Source organism: Quercus lobata, chromosome 4, assembly GCF_001633185.2.
Source record: "Quercus lobata isolate SW786 chromosome 4, ValleyOak3.0 Primary Assembly, whole genome shotgun sequence".
NCBI lineage: Eukaryota > Viridiplantae > Streptophyta > Magnoliopsida > Fagales > Fagaceae > Quercus > Quercus lobata.
This window is the reverse complement of record NC_044907.1, coordinates 95,220,030-95,231,772: the sequence shown is the minus strand read 5'-3', so window position 1 is coordinate 95,231,772 and position 11,743 is coordinate 95,220,030. Positions and strand designations below refer to the sequence as shown.

General features: G+C 34.0%; 2 protein-coding genes across 3 annotated transcripts; one reads left to right on the top strand and one right to left on the bottom strand.

Annotated features, from left to right (window-relative positions):
* LOC115986225 (putative serine/threonine-protein kinase-like protein CCR3) lies at positions 1-762 on the bottom strand. The gene has a single exon (XM_031109077.1). It carries the CDS (start codon positions 760-762, stop codon positions 1-3), a length of 762 nt encoding a protein of 253 aa, XP_030964937.1.
* Positions 763-3,623: 2,861 nt separating this feature from the next.
* On the top strand, positions 3,624-8,848 carry LOC115988039 (vacuolar protein sorting-associated protein 35B-like). Of its 2 annotated transcripts, XM_031111670.1 has the most exons (8): positions 3,631-3,649; positions 3,734-3,870; positions 4,188-4,295; positions 5,285-5,349; positions 5,434-5,499; positions 5,729-5,818; positions 6,566-6,655; positions 8,464-8,848. In XM_031111670.1, exons 3-8 carry the CDS (start codon positions 4,214-4,216, stop codon positions 8,599-8,601), a joined length of 531 nt encoding a protein of 176 aa, XP_030967530.1. In that variant the 5' UTR covers positions 3,631-3,649; positions 3,734-3,870; positions 4,188-4,213; the 3' UTR covers positions 8,602-8,848. The 2 variants fall into 2 exon arrangements, with proteins under 2 accessions (XP_030967531.1, XP_030967530.1); XM_031111671.1 differs by lacking the exon at positions 6,566-6,655 and having other exon boundaries at positions 3,624-3,649.
* The last annotated feature ends 2,895 nt before the right edge of the window (positions 8,849-11,743 follow it).

Here is an 11,743-nt window from a genome sequence, read left to right as displayed (position 1 = left end):
TCAATTGCATTGTGCAATGTAAGATGACGTGTGTACCATGTAATCCAAGGCGCCCATCTCTACCAGATCAGAAAAATGCTCCATCTCGTCTACCACGAAGTGCTTCACAAAATGGCCGATTTCAGACATCTTGGCAATGCCTTTTGCTGCATCTAGTGCCACTTCAATCCGAGTAGCCCATGATGACATTAGAGGACTACTTTGAAGCTTATGAAGATGGTCATGAAGACTACCATTTTTCATGTACTCATAGACCCATATGGGCTTGATACTATCCCCACAAAATCCCAATAAGCAAACAAGATTATTGTGACTATGGCAAGACAAAGCTTTCGAGTTAATTTCGCAAGCACAGGCACCGTTCTCGCACTTAATAGCCACTTCTCGGCCATCATCTAAACTGGTATGGTAGACTGAGAAAAAGCTACCTGTTCCAATCTTGTGATCATTTGAGAAATTGTTAGTCGCTTCAAATAGCATTTTGAAAGGAAATTCTTTCTTAACTTCAAATTTCATCAAGACTTCGAATCCTGTCTTAAGGATTGTGAGTCTAGGTCTTTTGGAACTATTTGTTAGTAACTTGGCTGCGGAGAAGAATGATAGTACGAAATGTGAGAATTTTGGAGGTGTTCTTTTATATTTTGAACTATTATTGCTCTTTGGCCTTGTTGATATAGGTGGAGTTTGGATAGCGTCTGCATTGTGCATTTGCACGTTTGTGTTGTTTTTCTGTGGGTCCTGTGCATTGTTCACGGGACCCATAAGTATTTTATTCAGCAAAAACAACTTTAAACCTGGGTTCCACAGTATTATTCACACATTTAAAAATTAATTTGTTACAGTGTTTTCAGTTTTCAGCAATAAGTAGTATCCAAACAAAGTCATACAAGGATTAGTAATTGGACACTGGATATTACACTAAACCCCAATCAAATTCCATTGTGAATTTATTTGGTAGGATCCGTTGTTACACATTTATTTATTAATTATTATATTCTATAATTACCAAAACACCTAGTGTACACCTATCAAAAAAAAAAACACCTAGTGTACAACTTACTTGCCAAAGTTTTCATTCAATACTCTCGTGCACCTTGCACTGAATGGGAGAATAGCCTAATTAAGTGATCATTTTAGGATATATTTAATGCCCGTGTCACTTTACAGAGCATTGATTGAGAGAATAGCCAATAAGTTATCGGTTTAGGACACGTGTCATTTCCATGTCGCTTTACAGAGCCCTAGAGTCAAGCAAAACTCTTTAGTTTATTACAATAATTGGTGTAAATAGAAAAAATATCCAATATTTCGAATGCATGCAACATCACACTAATGTTGTTGATCAGATGAATTCTAACTCAAATTATTTTACTCACTTTACCAATTGAGCTAATACTTAATAAGAACTCACAAATTGACAATGTATCTTGAATATGGAATCCATGTTTAATACTATGGATACTACAAATTCTACAAAACGCGGGGGTCTGAGGCTGCGTTTAAAAAACGTGGCCATAGGACCTATGTGTATTTATTTATTTATTTTTTATTCTTAATTGTGGCCGCGTCTAAAAAACGTGGCTCTAACCCGCCTAGAGCCGCATTTTTTAGACGTGGCCACAGTATTTAGTCTGAAGCCGCGTGTTTAAAATGCGGTTTCAAATTTAGTCTGAAGCCGCGCATCTAAAATGCAGCTTTAGTTTGGGGCTGCGTTTTATAAATGGGGCCTAAAATTTTGCCTATAGCCGCATTTTAAAAACGCGGCTTTAGGCCTGGTATAAAATTTCACACGAAAATCATTTTAGCCCTTTTGTTCACCAAACGCTCGCTGACCTCCCATCAGATTAGGTCTGAGCTGATCTGGATCTTCCATCGCTGACCTATAGCCACCGAGCTCCTTCCCCAACCACTTCACCGTCTCCGCCGCCTCCATCTCCGGCCTCTACATCGCCATCAAGAATAGACTTGATGTCGAACCCAGAAGCCCTCCATCTCCGCCTCCATTGCGCTGAGCCTCTTCCTCCAAAACAAAAACATAAACCCATCATTGCCATAACCACCATCAGAGCCGAACCCACAAGCCCAAACCTCTTCCTCTTCCTCTTCTCCATATGGGTTTGTGATCGAAGAGACAAATGGGTCACTGAACCAACCGACAGTGGTGGTTGAAGAAAAGAAGCTGAATCGGATGGCTGAGCTCGCTGCTTTGACTGGTGGAGCTTTGGGACTCGCTGTGCTTTGTAACAAAGCTCACTCACTCTAAACTCTCTCTCTCTCTCTCTCTCTCTCTCTCTAAAACCCTCCCCAAACCCTAGCCTACTCCTCTCTCTCTCTCTTGCTTCCATGGAGTTTTGGGGTAAGCTTTTCACCCTACCTTGACGAAATATTGAATAAGAAATTCAAAATTTTGGTTTTTTATTCATTTGTTTATGCTATCTGATTGGTAACTATGAAGTTCATAGTTTTGGTTGCTGAGTTATTTTAGGTTATTGTTTTAATTTATTTGTTTACTTTATTGCTTTTAATGTATTGTACATTGTTCTATTACTTTGCAAAGAATTGGTTTGGTACGGATTATGATTGCTTTGGCTCTGTGAATTTCTTTATGAGACATTGCTAGCCTGAAACTCAACAATTCATTCCTTATATATGAAGGAAAACAAAGGGCTTGTGCGACTTCACTGCTTTAATATCATTCTTTTGTTAGCAAATAGAACAAAGGATTGCTGAAGTTTGTTCTTTGAGTCTCATGTTCCCGCTGTTTTGTTTTCGAGAATTGAATAGTGTCAAGGCAACTTAGCTGAATAGTTTTACCTGGGCTTAGATGAGTGTAGTTGGTACTTTTTTTGGCTGGCTCTAAAATACTAAAGTTTCCATTTCCTACATATATGTTGCACTTAGAGTGAAGCCTAGATCAATATGGACAAGAACAAGCTTACTAGATGCTTAGACTAATTTTATAAAGAATTAATCAGACTACAATTTTATTTTGGGCTGCAGGTTAATAATGGCAATTGGCACTTGACTTTCAAGTGGTTTTTGAAGGACGCTCTCTTAGTATACTTTTTGTTAACTGAGAGTCAAATGATTGAGCACATGAAAAAACTAGCTTAAAAGAATCAAGTTTTTAAGTCATATATTGGGATGGGGTACTATAACACTTACGTCCCACCTGTGATTTTGAGGAATATAATGGAGAATCTAGCTTGGTACACTCAATACACACCTTACCAAGCTGAGATATCTCAACGGCGTCTTGAATCTTTGTTAAATTTTCAAACTTTGATTATGGATCTTACTGGCCTTCCCATATAATAACAAGTGTCTTTGTTTGCGCAAAATTCTCAAAGCTCAAATCCATCACGTGTTCTTAAATTCATACAAAGTAATTTATACTAGCAATTGGTTTTCAAATCCCTTCATTTGAAATCCTCCTTGCAAATTTTGTTGTTGCAAATTTAATGAAAGTAAAATATCAATCAAATGGTGATATCTTAATTGTGAACACCTTATTGATTTGCTAAACATTGAATTGCATTTTGATTTGAGTATTTATTCAAACTCCTTAAGTTTTGCTTTATGATTTCTTCTCATCTCTTCTTTTTTCTTATTTATATTCTGCAGCATTTTGCCTTTTTGAGAATATCTGGTAATTTTTTTGTTTTATGTTTACTAAATTGTATTTTTTTTGGGAAATTCTGGCTCATTGAAATGTTTGTTCCTAAACCTGTAGATATATTTACTGATAATTGAGGCTGCCCTTGCTGCATAATACTTTGAGAATTTACAGCCACATGACAAGGAAGTAAAAAAAAGTGAATTTGTTTTGCTAGGAAGTGAAAAGAATGTTAAAGACCATCATACTTTGAGGTAAGCCATCTATACTCATTGTCTGATTTTAATAATAGAAGTATTCTTATTCATGTAAAAAAAAAAGAATAAAAAGAAAAAAAGCAAGAGATCATGGAATATTACTTTTTATGGTAAAGAGAATAAGTTAATAATCATTGGTCATTTTTGACTTTTCCTGTAGCGAGAATAAGTTAATAACCATTGGTAAAGAGAATAAGTTCATTGCAGTGAGAGTTGGTGGTACAGGCTTCTCTCTTTCTTTCTTTCTTTCTGTGTGTGTGTCTATTTCTCTTTCTCTCTGACATTGTAATTGTTGTTGTCATTGTATTGAGTAGCGAGTGACTCAGTGAAACCTCAAGAAATGGCTGGTAAAGATGGCCAAGACCCTTGCATAAATAAAATTTCATCTGCAATCCGAGTCATCCCTGACTTTCCTAAGCCAGGTTCTCTTGCTCTCTACTCTCTATTCTAGCTAAATATATATATGATTTATTTTTGCTTATTTACACTGCTAATTGACAATGATAACAACAGCTATGACCAAAAAGAAAATGCAATGGGTTATGGTGGTCCACCAGGGATGACTTAAAATAAATAATGGTGATGCATGTGATGTGAGTGAGACCATGAAATAAGATGAAAGGGCATTATTATGCGTGATGCTTTTTTCAACTTCTCCTAAAATAAAACCAACCCAAACCCAAAAGCAATAATTAGATTATTGGATCCCATCCCGTCCAAAATTAATGTTCAGACTGAGTAGTCATAGCAGGAGCAGGTTCAATTAACTGGTGGGCAGTAGGAACAAGGAACCAATACTAAAGCCCCCCAACTCTTGTTTTTTTACAAGTTCTTTTCTCTTCATGTTCAACCACCTAACAACTGGTAATTGGATATTAATCTCCAACAATCTCTTCTCTTCGTAAGTTCAGTTCAACCACTAATTTACATATTCTCTTCTAAACATAACTTTTCTGAGTTTAGGTGTGTATCCTATTTTCTACGACTGGTTTTATGTAGCTTAACACATTCTATGTGATTATACTTTTTAATCTTTTATCATATATGTTGAAGTGGCTGATGATCAAGTTTTGACTTGGACATTTATTTATATATCATAGTTAATTAATTTAGATGTTTATTAATTTATGACCTGCAGTCTTACTTAATCGTGAGAATAGGATTTTCGTGGTGGACCATATATGGCATTCTCTTCTATTCAGTTCCGTCCTGACTTTTATAATTGTCTTTCTTGCTCCAACATATAATTGTATTGTACTTTTTCAGGTATTTGTCATGACCTGCTTAAATGGACCATTCTATTCCATAATTTAACAACCAAATTAACATTTGTATATTGTTTGTATATTGGCCCTGACACTTTCTAATTACCCTTGTGTGATGGACCACCTTGATAATGAAACAAATAAAGTCATGGCAATGGTTATTATTGAAAGCATCATGAAGAATTACCCTTGCATCTCTACTGCTCATCAGGTGAGCTTCTTCTCTGTTTTTTCTACAATCTTAACTTTTTCTTATTGGAGGAGTGTGGTTAATAACTTAATATGTTGTTTGTAGGTGGAGGTGTTGTTCGAATTAATTAAAGGGCTCATCAAGGACTTGGATGGAACTGTTGTGGATGAGGTGCATATAAAAAGTTTTTTTTGCAAACAGAATTGCATCTTATAAGATAGAGATTTGAATATTAAAATTCACTTGGTAGCCTGTTATCAACACCTTTTGATCCACATGATTTTTTTATTTCTTTCTTTATTTGGGATATTTAATCTTTATTTTACTATTAGAAACATATAATGATTTTTCTTCTTTACGTCTGTCACCTTGGTTTGTTCCTGCTATATCCTACCAATAGCTTGAAGAGGAGGATTTTAACGAAGAACAAAATTCTGTTGCTCGGCTCATTCACATGCTTTATAATGATGACCCAGAGGAATTGTTAAAGGTAAGTAATTGATGTCTTGAAAGTTTTCTGCATCAGCATTGTTTCTTTGGATGCTAATGTTACTTGAATCTCCTTAAATCCATTAACATCTTATAAAATACCTTGGATGCTCTTTTTTTTAAAGATATTATTGTTGGTGGTCATTAAATGGGTATGCTATGAGCTGATACAAATGAAAGAGATAAAGGATCTAAAGTCAGCTTGTTATGTACAGTGGAGAGTACAAAAATCCTAGGCTTTGGACTGTCAGTCAAAGTTCGCACACACCTTGTGAAATGCAAATAAAAATACTGGGTGCCAACAATAAATTAATATTATTTAAGATATTGTAATGCTACATATAAAATAATTGTAATTTTAAGCCTTAAGAATCAGAACCCTCAACTTATTTTCAGCCTTTTATTATTATTATATACTAATGCAAATATTTATCTTGTCTTGGAGATATCCCATGAAGCAATAGTGTCTTGGTCCAACTCTTTTTCAGGTTAATTTGGTCTACAGTTTGTAGGAAAACTCTTACAGATTTTGGGGTGTTTCAACTTTTTTGATGGCAGGGCTTGTGTAAACCTCTGTCTGACATTTGTTCAGACATATGTGAAAAATATTGGGCTGTGCTGAACATCCCATGTCTTTATGAAACTACAGTACTTGTTTCCATTTCCATAAATCTTAGGTTCTAGTAAATTTTTCACCTCATGTTTATGACTTAAGAATTGTTTTCTGATCTCATTTTCCAATCTTCAAATCATATGTACCGTGAAGAAGAGTATAATGAATGGAGGACCAAGATGCCTGCCTTTTACTGTTCCTCCTCTTATATTTTCTGCATTCAGAGTACATTTCTTCCTGGTTATGGCGGACTGTTGTTTCTTTTTTCCATGCATGCAATTTCCATTGCAAGATATACATGAGTGAAAAAATTGCATCAAGTACTTTTTTCTTTTTGATCTGGACTTGACTGTGAACGAAGAAAGAATTTCTGGAGTGGAAATTTGTTGTCAGATTCTTGTTAGCATCTTTATAATATTATGGATAGTCAACAAGATTGTGAATCTGACTTCTAGAATTTTTGCTGAGGACTTTAATGATTGCTACTCCTTTGAACCAATCAGCTTAGAAGAGTTTGTGTACCCTATGCACATTTTATGAGTTTGTGCTCTTAGTCAACCCATTTAAGGTGCATATATATAGGAGTATTTCTAAGAGCCTCCTATAAGTTACTGTTCTTAATCAATAAGTAAGCCATATAGGAATTTAGAACTCATAATCTTAAGGCTTAAACTCAAGATTTAAGGCATAATCCTTAAACTCAAGACTAATATCGGAAGCATTTTTTTTATTAAAAAAAAAAAAAAATTACATGTGCTCATAGAAACTAGAATTAGATAATATATGCAAATTGAAAATTTCAATTTAACAGCTTCAAATTAAGGCCAAGTAAATTACATAGCGTGCTAGTTAGGGGTGTAAATGGGTGCGTTGCAGTTACATGCAATTTTTTTCACTGCACCACCATGATCAGCTTCCTGGTTTGCTCACCACACTGCATCTTAAAGGGGGTCAGTGACCGAATCGGCTCGGATTGGTGTGATTGGGTCGGTTGGCCAGTTAGTTCAATGCTATGAATTTTTTTTTTTTTTTTTTTAAAGCTAAATAATGAATACAGGAAATACTTTTCTCTCAAAACTTCTTTTACATTGATAACACCTCTGAGCCATTTGGATCACATATTTTACATATCTTTTTAAAAAAAATTAGTCAAAAACAAAGAAACTAAACTATTTGAAAAAAAAGAAAGAAAAAAAAAGGAGATTCTAGGGTTTAGTTTACAAATTTTGGAAATTACATTTGGGATTTGGGATTATGGACAGGGTTTTTCTTCGGTGCAGTCTTAGTTTGTCTAGCTTGTTGTACACCCTTAATGGCTCAGAATCCTTGAAGCATCTATAAAAGATGACATATTATATGCAATAGAACTTTGAAAACAATAAATGAATCATAGTGTTCTGGAAAATGGACATACTCAACCCTTAGTGCACTTCAAGTTCCTAACTTCTTTTTATGAATAAAGGAAATCTATATTTCTTGTTTATGACATGGATCTAGTCATTAGATTCTCTAAGGACTTGGTTCAAAGGTGAGTTGAATCCCTACGTGTAAGGTTTACATGTATCAAGAAGTCGTTATTTATGCTATCTTTGTAACTACCATTGCTATGAAAACTTCATCTGCCTTGGGGAAAAGAAAGGAAAGAAAAATAAAAGAACCAAAAATCTTAGAAGGCCCAAATTGTGCAAAAATATCACTATTTTCTACCACGTGTGATTGTGTAAAGAGAAAGAATACATATGAAAAAAATGTAATTTTGCTGGCAAGAACTTGAGCTGATGATAAAGAAGTGCACTTGAAAAACTCAATTCTTTCTGACCACTGCATAGTATTTGTAGTTAGTAGTTTTTATTAGGATGCTATTTATATACAAAAAATCAGCATACATATCTTCTCTCTTTTGAGTTTGATTTACTCAATTTCGGTGGAGTAATTACCTCTTGAATTTGTGTATAGGAGTTCACATTTGATAGTTTATTATAAATGAATCTTAATTTTGAAAGACTGTTCAGAAAGTTGTTTGTGGCTTGCAGTTGATAAGGCAATTACAAGGTCAAGATGGGGATATAGCGGGAGAGGAAGTGCCTGCAACTCCAAAGAAAAATTTTCAGATATTAAATGAGGTAACTTTTGAACTGGTGTGGAAGACAATGTCAAATTTTACATATTGATTCTTACAAGACTGAAACTTTTTAGACATGTCCTTGTAGCATACAAGACTGAAATTTTACATATTGATTCTTAAGAAGGACCTCCACTCAGGTGTGGAGGTCATTCTTAAGATTAAAACCTATATAATGAGGGCTCGGTTTGTGGTGATTATACTACTAGAATAATGGATTTTCCACATAATAGTCTCTTATGTAGAAAATAGGTGTGGAGGTTCTTAAGCCATCTGGCCTAGGAAAAAAAAAAAAAGGGGGCTATAGCTGCGTTTTTAAACGCGGCTAAAATATGTCCTACAGCCACATTTAAAAAATGTGGCTATAGTTGTCACCTATAGTCACGTTTTAAACGCAGCTATAGCTTTCACCTATAGTTGTCAACAAGGGTCCTATGGCTGCACTTTTCAAACGCGGCCCAAGACCAGGACCTATGGCCACGTTTAAAACTTGGCCTAAGGTGAAAGCTATAGCCACATTTAAAACGCGGCCTAAGGTTCTAGTCTTAGGCCGCGTTTTAAATGCGGCTACAGCTTTCACCTTAGGCCACGTTTTAAACTGGGCTATAGGCCTGTTCTTGGGCCGCGTTTAAAAAAGTGCGGCCATAGGCCCATTAGTCCTATAGTCACAGGTTTTAGGCCACATGAGAAAACGCAGCCTAAAAAAATGCGGCTATAGGCTATAGCCAGGTTTTAGAAGTAATGAATTAAATTTAATGTTTCAAAAAGTAACAAGTTAAATCTTAACTCATTTAAGTATAGCCACATTGTGTTTTGAGTTTAATTAAAATAGACTACGCATTTTTTATTTATTATCTTTTCAAGTTTCAAGATTTAATTTTTTTACTTTTAGAACTATAGAGGTGTGTTACTTTTAGAACTTAAATCCAAATTGTTTGAGGTGTGTTACTGACTTACTGTTAGATCTATATGATTTCTTTCCTATACGATTCCTGTCCCAGAAACATGTTTGTACACATGGAGTTTATCCAGTAAAGAATACAAAGCAAAGGAGGGTGGTATATCTTTTGTTTCTAATGAAAAAGTTGTTGGTGGTTTGTAATTAAACTTCATTTATGATTTCTCCGTAAGTAAACTAGTTATGTATTGGATTTGGTTTGTTTGGTTATCCAATTGGTATTCTATTTCTATCTATTGAGACTGTCAAGTCACATAAGAATAGTTGAGAGGAGAAATATGAACTCGGAAATTTACAATTGACAATTGAGCTATAAAACTCTTTACAATTCATGTATATATTTAGTCATAAAGAATAATGAAATGCTTAATACTCTTTAGTCTTTGCTACCACCATATCGTGAATCATGAATAAGTTTGATCTTTGTAAATCAATATTAGGCTGCACAAGTTCATCAGATTGCTATTGTTTTTATAAAAACCGAAAAAAGGTTCATCATACTGTACAATTTTAGGGTCATGTTTTCTAGGAGCAAATCAACTTCACATCACATCACATAAAACACTAATTTTAACGTGAGATATTAATACTTTGTAAAGGGAAATAATTTGATGTTATTTTATAGGGTCAAGGCATATCCAATTATTTTATTTTTCCATGACAATGATATGTGAACCAATCTTTTATATATATATATATATATATTTTGATTAATAAGTTTTTGGCAAGGCGAATGGGGAACAAGAGATTCAGAGTAATGTGTTCTATTTCATAATACATGATCTTCAATCAATTTTGCTATCTCTTGAGAGTGAAATTATGAAAACTATTATGTATTTATCGTAATTATTGCAAAAACAACTACAGGTATACAACCTGTATATTCAAATAATATATTATAATTATTTTAAAAATTCCTGTAAATAAATGTTTTTTATGATCCAATCATAGGGAGGATAGAATAAAGTTTATTTGGCAATGTGTTTTTATGGATGCACTAAACTCTTCTTCTTCTTCTTCTTCTTTTTTTTTTTTTTTTTTTTTTTTGGTAACTTATATTTTTTAACGTGTACCCAATTTGCAGTTTTTAAGAGGGCTTGGCTTACCTCCTGTATTTTTTAAACTGAACATGTCATTTTGTTTTAAATATACAATGTCAATTGATAGTGGGTTTTAATCCCCACATTTTATTTAGTTAGTGGGTGATGTGACAATATTTCATTAAAACAAAAGGAGATTCCTCTTAAAAAAAATATTGGAGATAAGCCAAATCTTTTTTAAGAAAACTTTTGAAGATGCCTATGATGGGCTAATACTTCCCAAATGTATATCTAGCAATGATATCCATGTCTATAATAGTAGCACTGGCTAAATGACTAATGAGTTCAAAGAGCTACTATTCACTAGTATATGATGTGTCCTTCCAGAAGTACACATTATATACTAGTTTGCTTAAGAATATGTTCAAGCATCATATATGTGTTATGGATAATAATGATGATGAAGTAAATGAAAATGCTGCTTGGAGGCAATTGAGTTGTTCTTTTCAAGTAACCTTTTCTAGTTATTCCATAACTTGTTTTGATATTGTTTGTAATGGGGCTCTGAATTGGATAGCAGAAAGTATTGAAGAAAGTGATAAAGATATAACAGCAATAGACATATATGTGTGAAGCTTAGAAAAGGAATTGAGTTGCCATGCTAACCCAACATATGCTACATGGAAATGTTCAATTGCAAGTTATTAACTTTCAATGGAGTTCTTTGATATGCTACTCAAGCTTCCAAAGATGAATTTGATTTTTGGCTCTTGAGGGATTGGATTAAACCTATTTGGATCAAGAAAATTTTGAAGAGTTTATCAGTGATGATTTTTTACCTCTTGCACTATACCAAAGTGACAAGTCCTGTCTAGTAGAAATCATGATACTACATGGTCACAAGTTGTTTATTTACAATGTGAAGAGCCAAGAGTTGAGGAGCAATGTAGTTAGAGAATAATGATCAATAGAGGATGTGCACCCTCTCTTCCTCATTTTTCAAGGTTCACTTTTATCAATAGATCATGTTTGTTGGAACTAATAATAATATTATTATTAAGCTCGCTCTTAGTTCTTTTATGATTCTTTTGGATAGATGGCTTTAAGAGAAAATTTTGAATTTCAATTTGTAGTTTAAGTAACTTGTAGAGTATGGAGGTTTTTTTTTTTTTTTTTATTAATGAACTTTTTGG